General features: G+C 34.9%; 1 protein-coding gene across 1 annotated transcript; it reads left to right on the top strand.

The window, feature by feature from the left end:
- Nucleotides 1-11,864: 11,864 nt before the first annotated feature.
- Nucleotides 11,865-16,890, top strand: LOC108729013 (cytochrome P450 307a1). The gene is made up of 3 exons (XM_018457918.1): nucleotides 11,865-12,716; nucleotides 14,883-15,674; nucleotides 16,099-16,890. The coding sequence occupies exons 1-3, from the start codon at nucleotides 12,317-12,319 to the stop codon at nucleotides 16,425-16,427; spliced, it is 1,521 nt and encodes a 506-aa protein (XP_018313420.1). The 5' UTR covers nucleotides 11,865-12,316; the 3' UTR covers nucleotides 16,428-16,890.
- Nucleotides 16,891-20,120: the final 3,230 nt, after the last annotated feature.

The raw sequence follows: 20,120 nt of genomic DNA, 5'->3' as shown, positions 1-20,120 counted from the left end.
GTTGCAATAAGTTATTTCAGACTGAATAGCATATTTTCAGAAATAGAAAATATTGTCGGTTTTTCATAGCCAAAAATAAAATAAATCAGTGATATATTAAATGTTATATTTATCAATCTGTTCACCATATCATAATTTCAACTATTTCTATAGAATTCTTATTTTATAAACATCTTACAATTATATTAACGTCTTAACATATTTTTTGCATAAGTAATAATTGAAATACGTAAATATGACACCCCGGGACTAGTTGTGATGAGGTGTGTCGTTACAGATGTTGGCTTCTCCGTCGTCACATTTAACCTCAACGTAACCTATTGTAAGCGTAATAGTAGCAATCAAATGGTAATCTTACATAAATTTACATTTTTATTTCTGTGATGTATGTAAGAAAAAGAGAAAACAGTTTAGGTGTATCATAAACGTTATTAATGTTACATATCTATACATAAATATCGTTTTAAAGTTATTAATGAAGTATATACATATATTTATTTTTATTTCATTTAATTAAATGTGTAATATTTTGAAATCTGGATATGTAACTCCAGTAACTGTAACATCCAACCTCGCATATGGGGTTAGTTGTTACAAGGTGCATGATCTTATATTTTTTATTAATACTAGAAAGTCAATCATATTATTAAATTATAAAAATAATTTTTATGTAGTGTAAGCATGTGGCTATTGCAAAATGACCTTACGGTTTAGATTCTATTTATTACGTGCAAAAAATTCCTTATAAAAAACTGTATCAACTATTCCCGGTCTCCCCAATTATTGGTGATATTAGATCGTTTTATATGCTTCCTAAATCTGTTTTATTTATAATTTTCTTCTTTTATTTTTTTTTTAGTACAGTTTTAAACATAAAATCGGGAGTAGAGTAAATCAGCATAAACCGGCGTATACCGGTATCGGCGACCTTACTCTAATATATAAATAAATTATTAATAATAGTATATAATTGCACTTTGCGTTTTGCTTTTTAATTATTTTTCTTAAAATTTAGAAAGAACTAACTTAGTAAAATTTCTAAAAATTAGTAATATTATTTCAATAAATTAATTTTAAAAGTTTAATACTAAAAATTTTTATATTTTTTTTTCTTTCGTTTTTTTTTTTAAGAGACGAGACGCGAAAAAAACAAATGATAGATGATAATCTCGGAAATGTTATTTTAAACGAGACGAAAATTATTGAGACGAGAATTCCGAGATTCTCATATTGAAATGCATTCGTTCAATTAAAAAATACGCCGAAAGACGAAGAGAGCTAGCCTACCGTAACAACACAATTTACTCTTATAGATTCTAAATTATAATCTATAAAAATAAATGTTTACTTTTAATTGTAATGTTACAAACAGATTATACAAATATCGAATCGTTTAAAATTTTTGTATTTTTTTAAAAAGCGTTATTTTAAATGTAATTTTATTTTCACTTTTATTTTTACTGTGTCTCACGACCGAGCATTTCGCTCGGGCAGATTCCTAGTAGCAACATGAGTTGCCATTGAAACGCGTTCTATTCGATACCGCGACTCGTCTAACCTGAACATGAGCTGTTTTTGTTGAAGATCGCCGCCTAGAAGAATTCGCAAGACCAGTTCGCCTAGCTTAGAACTCTAAGTACATGATCGTGACCTCGGATTGCTCGATAGACGAGAACGTGTCTCGAATGCTGCTACAAATTGTTGCAGGTTTTTGAATGAGAGAACTTGTCTGCGCTTCAAAATAAATTCAAATCAAATCTGCAGGTAAGCCTAATTTAATGTGTTTGATAAATATTGTCTTGTGCGATAATAACAGGTTTTAATAATCCTTCACGAGTTGAAATTGAGCTTTTATTGAAGTTGAGCTTTATTGAAATTGAGCTCGTTGAAGTAAATTTTTATTCAATCAACAAATCATAATTTGCGAAAAGTACATTAAATTAAAGAAGCTAGAGGTAATAGTTTAATCTAATTAACAATTATTTTGTGTTGACGCTTACAAATAATAGTGTTCTGTTCCTTTGGACCTATGTAGAAGCATGATTGGTAGGCGACAAAAGTGGACATTGAATTGCACTGGCTGGTTGGGCATTAATTTCCCTTTTATCGGATGGCCGCTTGGCCGCGATAATTGGATGCTCGTCGCGAAAGTTCGTCCGCGGGTGAAATTAAATGGTGCGACATTCAAACGTGAGAGAGCACCCGAAAACCGGTTTCGCCGCAATGCTCGCGTCGCAAGATGCGGCTGGTCGACCGGACGGCCGGTTCGAGATAAATCGACACGGAAGAGTGTCGTAATCGAGGAGGTCGGTGAGGAATCGCGGACACTATCTCATGTGGGGCGTAATACAGGTGCCAAGCGCGTAAAATGCTCTTCGTCTTTTCATTCGCGAAAAATCGGGCTTCTCATCAGTCTTTAAAAAATGATTGTTCTGGAAAGAATAGAGATTGACACTAAACGATTACATTTATATATGTATAATAGATCAAGCGAAACGGAGTTTCGCGAATGGGAGCGAGAAAAAGTAACAACGACAAAGAAGTAGTCCATTTCATTGCGACTCGCCGCTTGCAACTTCTAGAATTATCTTCATTGCATGAAACAAATTTTCATTTATGTGTGTATTTTTATATATGTACGGGGAAACAGTTGGGAGAAAGTTTAAGGAGTGATTCTACATGATAAAAAATAAAACAGAAATTAAGAATAATAAAATTACGGTTGATATTTCTTTTAATTGTAAATGTTTAAATATTCATGTACTTTAGGCACTTTTTATGTAAATATTTTAGCATTCAGAATTACAAAGTCATAATGGACAAAGAATAATAAAATTTTGATGGAAACTTCGTTTTTTAATTATAAATATTTAAATATTCACATGTGTTTTAAGTTCTTTTTACGTAAGTATTTAAACATTTATAATTAAAAAAAATTAATTTATAATCGCAATTTTATTCTTCTTAATTTTCGTCATCATATTTTATCATAATTAAATATACAATATATTTATTAATAGAATATTTTTTATCATCTAAAATCGTTCCTTAAATTTTCTCCCATCTGTTGTCGAATATATAATCCCTAATATGTTTAAAAATATGTACATAAATGAAAATGTGTTTCATACAGTGGCTGTAAAGAGGACAATTCGAAAAGTTGCAAGCGGCAAGTTGCGTTGAAATGGACTACTTTGTTGTTATCACTTTTTCTTACTCCCATTCGCGAAGCTCCGTTACAGCGTGAGTGTTAATATTCGCGCTGACTCGATCTAGAACCAAATACCTATTCATCTATTCGGTTACGAGAGAGTTTTGACGTAACGATTCCGCGTTCGCGATCGACGAACGAGACGCTTCGGTAATGACCTAGGTACTTTTTAGCGCGAATAAATCCTTACGTTATTCCTGATATTTTTACATTAAAGTTAATTACTAAAGTATGACATTAAAAAATGGACAGCTTAGAATACAATCTTAACATTATCTATTACTCCACGTTTCGATTATACTTTCGACGCTAGTATTCATGAAATAAATTTTGATATCGTTGCGAAATTAAATTCTTAGCGATATCACTTTACAATTAGTGAAAGAAAAAAAGATGTGGCATTTCGACATTTTCGACAAAAAAGCGAAGTAGCAAAAAATCAAAGTGTCAAATTTTTCATCAAAAAGTAGAGGTGTCAGTTTTTTCGGGATTGAAATTAGATGCCAATATAGCAGCCGATCGAATTGCGCGGATCGTCGAAATTCCGTTCGTCTTCAAAAATGCCTTAACTCAATATAACGGAAATGATGAAAGAATTTCACTATAATGAAAAAAGTATCGATGTAAAGAGAAACTTTGGACTGTCCGTGTCTAGATCGAGACATAAAAAAACTTTTACCTTCGATCGGCATCAGCATGTCTACCGCTTCTTGTAACGATTCGCGGCGCAGAAGGCGTGAATCGTCGAACCGAGAGCATGGAGCGCGCGAAGTCGCGCGATCGAGAGGCTCTGGTTTCTACATAAATGTATTCGTCGCGAATTTTGCAATTGCCATATCCATCGACCGGGATATCTGTTCCCGTTCGCCCCTGGTCGCGTTACGTTATGCACCGTGCTTATCCGTGCTTATGTAAAAGAGCGCCTCTCTTGACCGTTAGAGCTCAATGCACGACCGCTACATGCAGATCGAGCGTGTCAGCGCGGACGCGCCTCGCAGGGGGATATCTCGCATGTGCATGCTCCCGATCTACCGTCGCGCGTCGCGTCGCGCGTCGGCGGTGACGGGGCTGCAGGGAAGTACGCCCGTTACATTTTCAATAATTTCTTACGCAACTCGTCGAGCCGCATTGGAATCCTGCTGTCTGTCTAAATGCGATTCGGCCGACTCAGCGTCGATTCTGTTAATTTGCATGTCTCCTTCCAGCACGCTTCCCATCCATCCATTATATACCTATGTACCTACGTTTGGACGAGCTTCCCGGACGAATTTATTGACCCAGCAAGCTAACTGGACATGACTGCTGGTCGACGCTGATAGAATATATATTATTTTCTCATCTCTTATGGAGGAACTATCAAATAATGTGAATTTGCTTTATAGAAATCCAATACTGATCAATTTAATGTTGAAAGATAGTAATTACGTAGGAATTTTGTAATTCTTTTGCAATTCTTTTTTAAATATTACATAACCTATTTTGTAAAATTTGTACAATGTTTTAAAGATGCTTATTAGCATGAGTAATATTAAATTGCTTCTTAATTTAAATGTGCAATATTATGTACTCTAACTTCAGTCTAGGATTGTCAGTTTCAAGACTGACAAATAATCGATTTGAAATTGTAAAAAATCACACAAAAATATTATTAGGCACCAAGATCTGCTTTAATCGAACACGACCTTCTTCGCTTATGTGTGTCGGACATTTCGCACAAGGAAAGGGACGCAACTATCCCCCTCCGATTTTAATGAGCTTTTAATATGTTATTCTCCAGACAAAAATAAGCGACACGTATTTTTTTATACATGTCCATACGCACTTTTAGGGGATGAAACACCTTTTAGAAGAAAAACCGATGTTCTTTTAAAGGGTGTTTCACCCCTTAAAAGTGCGTATGGGCACGTAACATATTAAAAGCTCATTAAAATCGGAGGGGGACAGTTGCGTCCCTTTCCTTGTCAGTCAATTTTCATTTATTACCTATATACTTATTTTGGCTGTGGTTCATTTTATACTATGAAGCAATCTTTGATTGATCAATTAGTATAATTTTGATTCAATTCTTCTTCTAATTGATCAATCAAATGCTTTAAAACATTTATAGTGTTAACTGGACTGCATCTCTTTTTTGAATATTAAAAGCACCAAATGATTTTTAATAATCAAAATAAATAGTTAATTACTATTTTCTAATGTTAAATTTGTATAAAGATTTTCGTAGACAGTAAAATTGAAATTCAAGTATAAAAGGAATTGTTTCGATGGTCAAAGTGATAAAACGTTTGTACGGAATAAGGGAGATGTATGTTCAAATTCCGGCTCAGGTGATATTTTCCACAATAAATTCTTTACAGTTTTTAAAGATGTTTATAAGCATCAATAATAGTAAATTACTTATCAATTTAATTTATGACATTATGTACTCCGGCTTCAGTCTGGGACTGTATTTCAAAACCGACAAATATTTATAATCAGCGCGTAGTTTGTTCGAACTAAAAATTCATTCACAAAAAAATGTTATTAAGCCCCTAAGAGGTTATCAAGACTCTCTTTGATCAAATAGATGTTTTATTTATGTTGATGAAAGGAATTATTCGATAGACCTGCCATAACAGAATCCAATAACTTGGATCCAGAAAAACCTTGTTTGAGTAACACGTGGCACAGTTGCGAATAATGCGAAAATTTCTTTAGGTCATGTTTATTTCGTGACGATAGTTCTCGAGGTCTTCAAATAGGACGCAGATAAGTTACAGGCATGTCGTAATCGATGTCGCGCTTTTGCGCATTAGAGAACGACAAAGTATTTTATCTGTTTTCTGTGTGTGAAGTGCAAAAACATCGAGGGATAGAAGGGATGGATTTTTCAGCGCGCCAACCAGATTCTATGGTGCTCCGCTGCGGTGGCGGTCTTCGGAGAGCTCTATCTTCCACTATCCTATAAATCCAGGCAAAAGGACGAGCGGGGTTGCAAGGCAGGCGACCATCACCGCGTTCCGCTACCAATCTTATTCATTGCTAATCCGGATAACCTTGATTTTCGGTGCTGGTCGCCTTCGTACCGGTCGTTTTGGAATATATCTGCCACACTTTTTATCGTCGACGCATCTATCTGCGACCAGATCGACGGTGTGACCATCAAAATCAGCCGAGAATAAATATCAAATACGAATCTTGGCCATGCATCGTATTGTCTCAAGGAGAAGACATCGTCAAAGATTTACCGCGAATGAAGATGAACGTTGTGATGAAAATTGACGAATCGAAAAAAAAACGACATAGTTTTTTTCCGTATTTTTAAGCAATGCTTCCAGACGGTCTGTTTCAATTTAAACTTGAGGATTTTTTCAACAATTTGTCACTTTGACATTTCTTAATTATTCAAATATATAAGTAAGCATGGTAAGGAATATGAATTCGCGCCATAAGTAATGGTGTTGTTTCAGTTCGTCCTTCATTGCTGTTGAATACTTGACAAAAGTGTGTCATCGCGTTGTTTATCTCACTTTCTTTGGCTTCGCTTCTCTCTCTCTTTCTCTCTTTCTCTCTCTCTCTGTAATAATTACATTTACGATTCACTTTTATTTCAGCTCTTAGTGAGACAATTTATTGCACTGTATTAATTAAATGTATTCACACAGTTCTTCCTTAATATGTATTTATAATACATCCCTGTTGAAAATAAAAATCGGAGCGTAAATCGGATGTAATAGGAGAGTAATAGAAACGTCAATGAAACTTTTATACTTACTTGAAGAATACAATCCACATCTTGCTTATTTTTGCAACAATGCAAAAATATAAATCATAAATTTTTTAACAAAAATGATGCATTGGTCACACTTGCTGATATTTTAACCCGAAAAAAAAACGCATACTGAAAGCTAAGCATCTTTATCGATAGTTGAAGCTTACAAACCTCCCAGTCGATGGCAGGTACCCGTCCTTCCGATGCCAGAAAAGTTCTGAAATCTAGCGTGAAAGATGATGTTCGGGGGTCATTTTGACCCAGAAGGATCACGAAAAGTTAATGAAATAGTATGAAACATACGATAGTCAGTCAAAAGCTACATCTTCATCAAACGAAAACAAGATAAGATTATGTTTTTGAAGTTAAATTTATATGCAAGTTTATCCACGTAAATATTCCAGTAAAGATTATCCGTAAATTTCCAGAATGGCATTGACGTATTACTTTTTTGTGACTATTAAAATTGTAATTTTTTAAACTATCATAATTTCGTTTTTGAGAAAAGTTTATGGTAAAATTTGTGTGTAGTCAAAGAAGCATCTCCAAGCCTTATCTGTCACTAACAATAAGTTTATACGTGAAAAGTTACATCTTCAACATTGTTCTTTCTTATTTCATCTTTAATCTGCCGTAGAATTTTGAACACATCATTTTCGGTACTTCGATTTCATTATATAAAAAAATTAGACATTTCTCTGGTAATTAAAATTAGATATTTCTATGGTAACTCGATTTACTAAAGAACCATCTTAAACATAATTATTTTATCATGCGATTGTAGCCACGTTTATAACAAACACTTTCCTTTCATTGTTAATTATTTGCAAGTATAAGCGGAAATATTCGAGAATTATAAAATCGAAAAAAAAAAAAGATTAATACTGAAACGAGAATGCGTAAAACTAAGAAACTTAAAATTTTTGAATTGTCGAAATTTTCTAAATTGCTGCTTCCTCCTGAATTCCATCACGTATTCTTACGTATATAGATTACGGGAAGTGACGTGCTTTAGACAGATTCCTGCGTTACGTGAGTGCGTACGAAAGCGAAATGAAAAATCGTTCCGACGACGGTAGAAACGACAACGACGACAACGACGATGACGAGAAGAAGGAGGACGACGATGACTACGATGACAGCGACGGCGAGCTTCCGGCCATGACTCGTAAACGGAGAAGAGGGCTTTCCCGTTATGCGCCTCGTCTCTAGAGTTGATTTGGCGAGAGCTGGCAGCGGCGGCGGCGGGCAGAGAAGCCGGTACCGCTAGCTTCCCAGAAATCGACTCTCGATAATACGACTCGATACGGATGAAGTAATCTCTCTACTGTCGCGGCCAGTGAGAGGGAAAAAAACCACGTCACTGATCGGTGGGGGCATACCACTCGGTCCCCGGGAGGGGGGGGGGCAGCGGGACGATCCGGCGGAAGATAGGTGCACATACGCACCACCATAACTCTCATGCTCTATTCATATTAATTTGAACGAATTCTCTTTATAGAAATTTCATACCGGAAGATAATGTCTGACTTTTTTTTTTAATATTAATTATTTTGAGTATTAAAAGCATTGCTGTTCAGTGCTTCTGATACTCAAGGTAAGTAATGATGGTCTGCTTTTAAGGCTCTTTTTCGCTCATCACTGTTATCTGAGATTGTAACGTCAGAGACATGAGAAAATAATAATAGAAATTCTTACAAATTATATTTGAATAGAAATATTTTTCAATAAAATAATATTTTCAACCGATAGAATAGTCTTATAAAATATATCGAAAACTGTTCTCTTGTTTCGGGAAGAAATTAAATCACATATTTACTTTTATATACAATATTATTATTAATTTAACAGTTTTCCAGAGTTATAATTGTGGCTCAGTTTTTGGTCATGTATAATTTATTTAATGAAACAAAAGGAGTAAATTCTACAAGTCGGTTCTATCGATTGTAAGTGTTGTTTGAAACATATTTCCGTATTAATATATATTTTCCAATTTTTATTGTGTATTTTTTCGCTTCTAACGTCACAACCTGAGATAGTAATGGTGAATAAATTTTAATATTCAAAATGAGTAATTTCCAATATTAAATTGGCCAGCATTAAATTAGATTTTTGTAAGAATCAAGAGTATTTGCTTTATCGCGCGCGCGTGTTTCTTTATCCAAATTACTTCTTTTCCGCTGGAAAACTTTACTTTTAATTCACATTTCTTCTGCTATCGTTAATATACATTCTTACTCAGAAAATGACTTTTATATAATTCATTTTGAGTTTACAAATCGTTTATGTGCCAGAAAAACGGAACATGTAAGTTCTCAATATCGATAGTGAGCAGGTTGCATATATGTTTCTTATTGTAAGAATAACGTCGTGTTTCTATTTTTACATCCACAGAATGGAAGATGCAGACATGTTAATCTCAAACATCTTCAGGATAAGAATTTTAATTCTTGATTTTTCTTACTGTTGTAATTACACAAATGTACACATCGCATGTATATGTGTGACATATTTCTTTCATTATTCCAAGGAAAATTCGAAGACCGACGAAACGCGCTTGTTTTTTTTAAACAATGTTTACGGTAAACTAAATTAATATGGATGAAAGGAAAAGAAGACATCATTAGAATTGCATGTATTTCACTTCCTTCTCGTCGAACAAAATGCATTCGCATAGTTGTTTCACGGTGTCTTACGTAACGCCATACAGCATCTTTCTGAGACGGATTTAGCTTCTAGATCGACCGATTGATTTTTCGCGATGCAAAAAGTCGTTCCAGACGTAAACAAAGTCTGCCGCGATGTAACGCGGAGGAAAAGTTTCACAAAAATGATGATCGCTACACGTATAATAAAGCGTATAATAGAATATGTTTCCTTACAATGTCAAAACGGAATATAATGAAGTATAAGCTTTTAAATGCGAGCTATTGCTCAGTTTATTTTTTAATTACGGCGTAGTGTGTTTTCCATCGACAGTGATAGAGAATGACAATGACAAATATTAGTGGATTCAGAAATTTGTCAAGGGAAGGGGCCATTAGCGCTGCAAGTGAAATTTTTTTAGGATACAAAAAAGATAGGATATTATAAATTATTATTATTTAAATTATGACATTGAAAAAGTATTATTTAAATGTATAATTTATAAAACGTTTTATTTAAAATTATATTAATACAAAAGAAGAGTAATATAATGGAATCTATCTTTTTTATATCTAGGAATCTATTAAAAAATATATCGATATTTGGAATATTGAAATTGTGATTAAGCATTTGAGAAATATTAAAAATATTATACAACGTTTTGCTATAAACATTTTTAAAAAAAGAGACTCGAAGGGAAGGGCCATGTGGCCCTCATGGCCCCTCCCCGTGGATTCGCCAATAGTGATAAATAATTTATTCGATCATGATGAAAATAATTTATATAACCGACTTATAATATTTTTAACTTTAAGTTTCCCGACACCTTTATTTAACATTATCGTTTTTAATTCGTGACTATTTGATTGATTGTTTTAAATATTAATTTATTCGTTTTTTTATAAACAAAAAAACGAATAAATTAACATTAAAAACAATTAATAGATGGACAATCTTTTATCATATTGTCTTATGAATTGATGTAGTTTTGCGAATTACTGCTCTATCGTTTTCAACTTTCTGTGGATAATATAATATTGGATCGAATTAAGATCATTCGGCTTTGCAACCGTTGTGAATGACATACTATTTTTATGTATTTAACAACTTTGATTCTTATGACTGGAACTCACGCGAGCATAATGAATCGAAACGTTCTGACATTTTATTTGTAATTTATTCTCGAACAATCTACTTATATTTGTTCTAATAATAACACGATGTTGTTAATTTATGCGCACTAACTACAGCACTTGACACTCATTTGCTCTTTTGTTATATTATTTTATATGACTGAGCTGTTATCTCGTTATGATGAAAATTCGAGGATCTATCTTTTCTCTCATCCTATTTCTTGGCGTATAGGGGAACCATAATCTACTTTCTTAATTGTTGCATGATTCTGTTCTCGCATAGCTCTTTAAAGAATTTGAAAACGTCATGCCGGTCATGCCGATCAGCCGGTTACCACGTGAAAAAGGTAACTTCGTTCTCCGTCCACGTACCCCGTGGTGTACCAAAAGCGAATTACCGTCGATCACCGACTCTGACATTCTCGGCCGCGAGAGTACATCGGGTGGTACCGGCGATCGAGTCGGTCCCGGCGCAGCTGCGAGTACGCGTAGTATATGCTCGCACACTACTTTGCTGCCAGAAAACCCGATGGCACCTTAAAGAGAGAAGTCAAGGGCAAGAAGCGTCCCTTCGTTTGCACAGCCTGGGCCCAGGAGGCCACGGGCCCTACCGGGCGATTCTTCTCCCCACCTTTTCCTCTAGCACCCGTCCCTACCACTACGTAGGTTTGCTCTTTGCTCCACCGCCTCCGGGGCCCTTTTCCTTTCCCCCTTTCTCCGACATTCCCGCGATCATCCCTCCGCTGCCGCATCTGCCTCCTTCCAGCCCTTCTCTCTCTGCTCTGCAAGGCTGCGGATCCTACCAACCCATACGCGAGTGAGTATGTCTCTTCAGGTTTTCTTAAAATTCGTCTCTGTTTAAGCAGATGCAGAGGGGTACGCTCTTATAATCCATACAAGAGTGTCCGCCACCTCCTCCTCCTCTTTCGCGTCTTCCTCCACTTCTATCGTCACCACCTCCTCCTCCTTCTTCCTTCCTCCTCCTGTTGCCCATCTCGTCTCAACATGAATCCATATGTATGGGGTTGAGGCGCACAGTGCTCGACGCAAATGTGCTGACTACATTACGCCCGGCTATATAAGATAGCCGGACAACCATCCTATCCCCACAGACCGAGTCAGATCGGCGGACCGTTCACAGACGGGCCATAAGGAGCTCGCGTCCCGATCGGCTGATACTCATTCGCGGTGAAGATATCACGTCCGAGATCGTTTTGGAAGGGTCGACTATTGTTTCAGAAGGGTCGACATTTCTGGCGAAGTGAGCAAAAGATTGCTTAAGAGTTCGAAGAATCGTCTTATTAGGAGATATTGGCAAAAGCAGCCCGATTATCAAGACTAACGCGTGCTTCGGTCTAAAGGAATCTATATCCTGCAGAAAGGATATAAACTAAAATTCTAGAAGACAAGCACGATCGAGACATCTTGATACCAAAATATATCCATTAAGAAGCATCGGGAAACGAATTTTTTCAGATCAGGAAAAAAAGAAAGAAATAATTGTAAAGGAAGAAAAAGGAGGAAGAGGCAGAAGAGGCTTCTCCTTAGTGAAGAAATTTGTGATCGTGCTGAAGGATGATTTTTATTGGCGCTACGACGTATTTGCTACTCGCCATCGTTCTGGTGGCCTTGGTCTTGATCGTGATGGACCATATCAGATTGAAGAAAAAGCCGAAGAAATTATATGACGGCGAAGAGCCATCCGACTTACTAGATCCACCTGGGCCGAAACCATGGCCAATTTTAGGCTCTCTTCATATTTTGGGACGTTATGATGTGCCTTACAAGGCTTTTGGCGACCTCGTCAAGGCCTACAACAGCCAGATAATCAAGCTCAAGATGGGATCTGTACCTTGCGTCGTCATCAATGGATTGGAGAACATCAAGGAGGTCTTGATCGTCAAGGGCCACCACTTCGACTCTAGGCCAAACTTCATTAGATATCATCTCCTCTTTTGTGGCAACAAGGAGAATTGTAAGTATCCTATTTTTTATTATTTCTGCTTTCCATTAAAAATCAATTCGCACAAAATTAGATCTAGTTTTTGAACTTATAATATGCTAAATTAATATCAATAAGGCCAAAAGATTGTGGGGAAGATATTATACATTTACATCTTATGCATTTAAAGCTATTTTTTGGACAATTTATTATCCTATCGATATTACTAATTAATAAATCGAATAAGGATGATCCGTGGTCAGTTAACACTCTTAGATCGTTTGTCGAAACAGAGATCGATTACGCACGTATAACAAATCACTCTCTCAGCGGTTTGGGTCACGTTGCGAGCATGTTTTCCGATCATACGTTCGGTAGGGAGAGATCAGAAATTCCGACTGATTGTTATAAATCATCGATACAGCGTCGGCCGAAAGTTCGCAGCTTATTAGCACCTTATGGAGCTTCTGAAAAATTGCATGCTAATGACCTTGTCGCGCATCGCGCGCGCACGAGACACGTGAGCGCGCATATACTCACGCATACTTTACGCACGACGCATGATTTACGCGTACGCATATTCCATGCTCGTCCGCGCCGAAACTCATGTTACGGTCAGCTTAAGAAGCGGTACCAAGTGCAGGCGGAAAAGGTCACGGTACCACTTTCACGCGTTCCTGGCTCACCCGGCAGCCGGAAAATAGGATCAAGGCTGATCCATCAGAATCGCCGCTGCCGCGCCATCTTATCCTGGCGCGATCCAAGACGATCGCATTAACTCTTTCCACTGCGTACGTTCGTACGCATTGCAACGGAATATTTTAATTTCGCGCTCACGTCACATGCGCCAGCAGCTCTTAATACGGTCACCTCTATAAGTGCTTTATTTATTGCAGAATGAGTATTATTATTAGCTACTAATCCCTTGACTTTTTCGTTACGCGCAATAAATTAATGATATGTTTTTCTATACTAACCTTTCTCAACGTTTACATATTCTAATTTAGCTTTCGTCAGACATCTAATACTACGTTCATTTAATCATTTGTTATTAAGAAATCTGTAATATATTTTTAATTGTAATATAATTTTAGTAAAATACCAAAAAATACTTGATATATAGAACACTTAAAAAAATTTTCCATATTGTAATTTATTTATTCTTAATTTGATCATCCGATCATGGAGAAATATATAAAGTATTCAAGAAATATACTTGTTATATGTAGAACACTAAAAAAAATTTTCCATATTGTAATTTATTTTATAATTCATTTATTCTTGATTTGATAACGTTTGCTGGATTATCACGAAAAAACAAGGGCGGGAGGTCCGAGCTGCCGCTCTTCAGGTTCTCGGGCGCCCTGCATGGATGACGAGAAACCGGGTCACTTCCTACTGCCGTCTCTTCTCCCGCTTCGATTCCATATCAAGCGCGCTGAGCGGCGAATCGATTTTCTGCCGTGTTCGCTGGGGAATTAATGCCGTATCGTCTAGCTGCGTTCGCGTTACATTTCCGCGTACATGATGCATGCGAAGGTGCGCGAAGTAGAAAGGGAGCGTGTGCGAATTTTTCTTCTGCAAAACGATGATGTTTCGAAACGCGTTGTTACGCGCACTGGGACGGTAACAAGGCCAAGTTCAACGCAGCCGCCAGTCGTGCTGATTATTCTTTTCTTGATTTAGTAATTTGAGCCGCGATACATTCGTGGAATATATACCTTTACTATCACGGCGTCCTGACGTCAGCTGTTATGAGTTACTATAAATTGCAACGCTATGAAAGTAAAACTAATCGATGTTACATTTGGAGAAGAACGTTATGAAATTGTTTTAAATAAAATAAGAAGAAAATGACGATAATAATTGATTTTATTAAGATCGTAATGTGAATTCAATGTGGACACAACAAGTAAGAAATTATTAAAGTGTATGACGGTCGAAGCTAGATCTTTAAGCTTAAATAATTCAATGTGAATTATATATATACTATATATGTACATTGTACATGCATATATACCATATTTGTAAATTCGAACTGTGCGAAAGAAAAAGACGGTTATTCCGAATATTTCTTAAACATATTTTTCCAACAAAATAAATTAAAATGCATAAATTTTTAATAAAAGTCTTAATATCGACGTCAATTGAACATTTGAAATTGGATAACGATTAAATCATTCTTCCTCTTTCTTACAGCTCTGGCATTCTGCAACTGGTCAGACCTCCAGAAGATGCGAAGAGAGATGCTACGAGGGCATACTTTCCCGCGCGCCTTTACCACGCGATACAACCAGTTAAACGGCATAATCGGCGACGAGATAGAATGGCTGATTAACCACCTGACCGGCATCTCTGGTATCAGTATACACATCAAGCCGCTGATATTGCACACGTGCGCGAACATCTTCTTCAAGTATCTTTGCTCGCGGAGGTTCGAGTACGGTAATGATTTCTTCAACCATATGATCAAGAATTTCGACAAGGTCTTCTACGAAGTGAACCAGGGATACGCCGCGGATTTTATGCCGTTTCTAATGCCACTCCATCAGCGTAACATGACGAGGATGGCAACTTGGACCCACGAAATCAGAGAATTCGTGCAGAAATACGTAATTGAAGATCGTGTGACCAGTTGGAAGTCGGTCATACCTGAAGTAGACTATGTGGACTGTTTGATAAATCACATAAAGACTGATGCCGAGCCCAAGATGACGTGGAACATGACGATGTTCGCGCTGGAAGATATCGTCGGAGGTCACTCGGCAGTCGGCAATTTTCTAGTAAAGATTCTAGGATTCCTGGTTACACGACCGCACGTACAGAAAACAGCGCAGATGGAAATTGATGGGATCGAGACTACGAGCAAGTTCATCGGGCTAGAGAATAGAGGAAATATGCCGTATACGGAAGCTATCATTCTTGAAGGAATCAGGTTGATCGCCAGTCCGATTGTTCCGCACGTCGCTAACCAGGATAGCTCTATAGCCGGTGAGTAATTTTCTCTCCTTTTTAATACACTGTCGAAATGGATATATGATCAAAATGGTCACGTAAACAGAAAAAAACGGAAAGATGTGGAGATTTGTAATTTTCGCTCGCAATGTTATATATTTTTGTAAATTATAAAAACAATTACTTTTAAGGCAAGGCAAGAATTACACGAAAAGAATAGTTTTGCTGAAATATATAAAAATATTGCAAATATTACTCATTGTTTTGGCTTGAAAGTAATTGCTTTTATAATTTATAGAAATTTATGAAACTGTGAGCGGAAGTTGAAAATCTTTACATAAATAGTTATTTAAGAATTTTATTGATTTTGAATAATATTAATATCAATATATATTTATTAATATAATCAAAATTGTAACAGTTTTTCGTTGATTTTATTTAAATCCTGATCTTATTCTAGGTTACAAAATAGAGAAGGACACGTTTATCTTCCTGAATAATTATGAATTAAATATGTCGGAGGAGTTATGGACCTCTCCTGAGGAATTCATGCCTCAGAGATTCATACAGAACGGCAAATTGCTGAAACCAGAACACTTTCTGCCTTTCGGGGGCGGCCGAAGATCTTGTATGGGTTACAAGATGGTTCAATACATCAGTTTCTCGACGATAGCCACCCTGCTGAAGAACTTCAACATATTACCGGTAGAGAAGGAGAACTACAAGGTTCCTATTGGCAATCTGGCACTTCCTACGAACACCTTCAAGGTCCGTTTCGAAAAACGGTAGGATAGAAAATGCAAAAAAATAAATCAATAAGAAAGAATGAATTGGCCGATGAAATCGGAGCGTGATTTTGATTTCTCGTCCACAATCCGATCACGAGCTGGGCTCCTGAAAACTTCGTCGATTACACGGAACATCAGCGATTAAAGAGATCAATTGAATCCGAGCAGGAGACAAATTTTAAAAAATGTTCGATATTTAACTCAATTCACTTGATGGCTATCGAACGTAAGACTAGTGTTTTGCACAAAGGTGAAGTTTTTATTAACGTTACGCGTAACGGAGGACCAGCAGCTAAAAAGAGGCTTTTGATTTCAACGAAGCTTTACTTACGTAGGGAAGGTTAGATACGAGAACGAGCGAAGAATACTGACATTACTAGGTCGTTAAGATAGCTAATTGAATCGTTCCTCGACTCATGCTCTAGGCGCGAATATGCGCGGAGCCCAGTTTCGTTAGTTTAAATCTTTGTTAATTTTACTTTTCATATTTCTCTCTCTCTCTCTCTCTCTCTCTCTCTCTCTCTTCCTTGTTTTGATTTAATTGAATTACATGATTATCTATAAAAAATATTTTACATCATACTATAGGTAACTAATTTGAGAGAGCATTTAATGTTCTTTTAATTATCTGGCAATTGTAAAATTTAATTTTGTTCCACTCTAAAAAAATTTTAATGTTTATTTTATATTTGAATTACTGAAAACTAAAAATTATCGTATACAAAGCTCAATTTATAACATCCTTGGTCTATTAAAGGTAAAGATAATTGATTATTGAACTTCGATTATAAATGAAAATTATTTTTAAAAAAACATTATATATTGCTTATCATTTAATGACTATTCGTTTAAAAAAGAAATTCCTTGATTTGTTGTATTAATAAAAGATTGTCACATTAAAGTGCTAAAATCAAGTCCAAACTATTTACACGTATAACTTCGTTATTTGAAGACAATCAATGATTGAAATAAAATGAAAATTTTTCTCAAATTTTCTTTGAAGAAGATTAGAGTTAATTAATAATTCCTTCGAATTTAGAGGTGTTTAAATTATTTACAAACATGATATTAAGAATGTACACATTAAGTACACATTTTTGTGCTATATGATACAGAATCCTTTCACAAAAAGATTTTGCAAAAGATTTTAACTTTGTATTTTTTACCTCTCGAAGGCCTAAGATTTTATTTTTACTTATATGTAGAGACAAGTGCGAAGTGCGCATTTTGCATGTATAAAATTAATTTTATTTCTCCTTCTTCTTCTTCTTCTTTTTAATATACATATTAAATGATTGTTGTTGTTGTCATTATACATGTACTTCTCTGTCTTGGTCATATCGTAACATTTCATGAGGTGGTGTGAAGTAATATCGACGAATAATTTTGGGATCAGAAAATAGGAAAAGAGATTTAAATAGAATTAGAATATTACAGTGATACAAGAAAATTTTACAGTTGTTTCCAAAATGTTTGCGTTTTTAATTAAAATCATATTTTATGAAATAATAATTATTCTCGACAAAGTAGTTCTCTTCCCGTATCACCTCGCAAATAATAATTCAATTTTATTATATCGAGCATTTATTAATGTATTATGTTATTATTATTACACATACAATTACTCAATATTAATATCGCTTATTATTATTATTATCATTATTATTATTGTCAGTAATCATGTTAATCATTCTGTCCTTTTTCGCCTCGTTTCTCCACCGAACCCTACATATTCCACGCTTTCACATTTCGTAAATTGTACATTATTTTGTGTTTGTTATTTAATTATCGTGATTGTTACACTTATATATATATTTGTTAATTTATTATTTAAGATTTTAATAAGATTTTAATCAAATACATGAGACACATATATGTATATACATAATATGTATGTATTTTTATATCTTGGCATACATAATACATACTTAATATAACTTAAATAAATCACATAATTAATTAGAAAATAATTTATCAATCAGTCACGTGATGAATTGATATACTGTAAAGCTCGTAAATTTTCGTCAATATCATCGCGCTTTCTTCGCGAAAAATATTGTGTGTGTGTGTGTATATGTGTGTGTGTACGCGTCGCGTGCGCTGTACAAAGAAAAATAACACTCATGTAAAAAACGGTTGTTATAAAATGACATCTTAATCGCTAAGAAAACTCTGATTATTATCGTAATTTGTCAGCTTTAAATAAACGATAACAGATATGACACGCGAATACGAAACTCCTTCCTATGCTTATCGGATCGACTGTTGATCGTTATCACCGTGTCAATCCGTCAACCTTATCAAATTTAATATGTTAATTATTTAAGAGAAGACGATTTATGAAAAATAAATTAGGAATAAGTTATTTGCGCAATTTAGCATTAAAATAAATTTCGTGTGCCTTTGTTCAATTTTATATTCACAATTTTTGCAATTGTTGAATAGTAACACAATTTATATTAAAATGATAAATTTTACATTTAATTAATTATGCGTATTATGCGATAAAACGCAATCGATTGTACGCAATATCTTTTTTAGATCTACGATGATATTTAATGTACTTTCCTGTAATAGGAGAATCTCTGAAACATCTGACGATATGTTTGGACAATTTTGAAGATACAAACTATGTTCCAAATATCTTAGTAGCAAATTATTAACGATATATTGGTTAAATGTTGGGGATATAGGACTAATATTTGAACAATATTGTGCCAATAATTGTATTACTAGGATATTGAATAATAAGTGTATGCAGGATGACTGATAATGAATGATTAAACTCTCGTATAGAGGCAGAATGACCTAAATTGAGTAAAAAAGTCTTTGCAATTTTCGCAATGGTTGACGGGATATTAATTTCTAAAAATCGCCGAATAAGCACGTACCCCTCCGTCTGAGGGGTTTACCATTGACTATTGCAAAAATTGCAAAATAATAAAGAACTTTTCTACTCAGTTTAGTCCATTTTGTCTCTATACAAGAATTTAATCATTAATTGTCACACACCCTGTAATCAGACACCCTATATACATATATTGAGTTTTAATACAGTGTAATATGTACTATCCTATCAAAATATTATCTTTGAGATTACATATCTCTTTTGCGAGACTCGCAATTTAATAGGGGAGACCGGGGATAGTAGACTCATTTTTCAGTTACGAATTTTTACAGACGAAATTAAGAGAATTATCGAAAAAATGAATTCTATGCCAATTATTACATACATTTGACTATCTAATATTTTAATAATAAGGAAAAACTAATAATTACTATGAAAAAAATGCATTTTTCTAATACATTTAATCTGATTTAACTAGCCCCGGGACCGGGGTAAGATGACTGACGGTATGGGGTAATTTGACTAACATTATTAAAATGAAGATTAATGTATACTTTAAGATACATCTTTGGCTACATAATAACAAAACTTTTATAAAAATGTATTTTAAACACAAACATATTTATTATAAAATAAAAAATGTATAACTTTGTACTAAATGACAATTTATCTAATCCGAATCGTTATCCGAATTACAGTTATAACAAACATAATACGATAAGTTATCCTTTATGCATTTATGCCCATACACGTATTCACAAAATTATCCTTTTAATTATTCTTAATATTTTCATTATTATTACTACTTCTATTACACTTAAAAGTAATTTTACAAAAGAAAGAAGG

The sequence above is a fragment of the Mycetomoellerius zeteki genome, unplaced genomic scaffold, assembly GCF_001594055.1.
Source record: "Mycetomoellerius zeteki isolate Tzet28-1 unplaced genomic scaffold, Tzet1.0 scaffold114, whole genome shotgun sequence".
Classification (NCBI taxonomy): domain Eukaryota; kingdom Metazoa; phylum Arthropoda; class Insecta; order Hymenoptera; family Formicidae; genus Mycetomoellerius; species Mycetomoellerius zeteki.
This window is presented reverse-complemented; position numbering and strand designations above follow the sequence as displayed.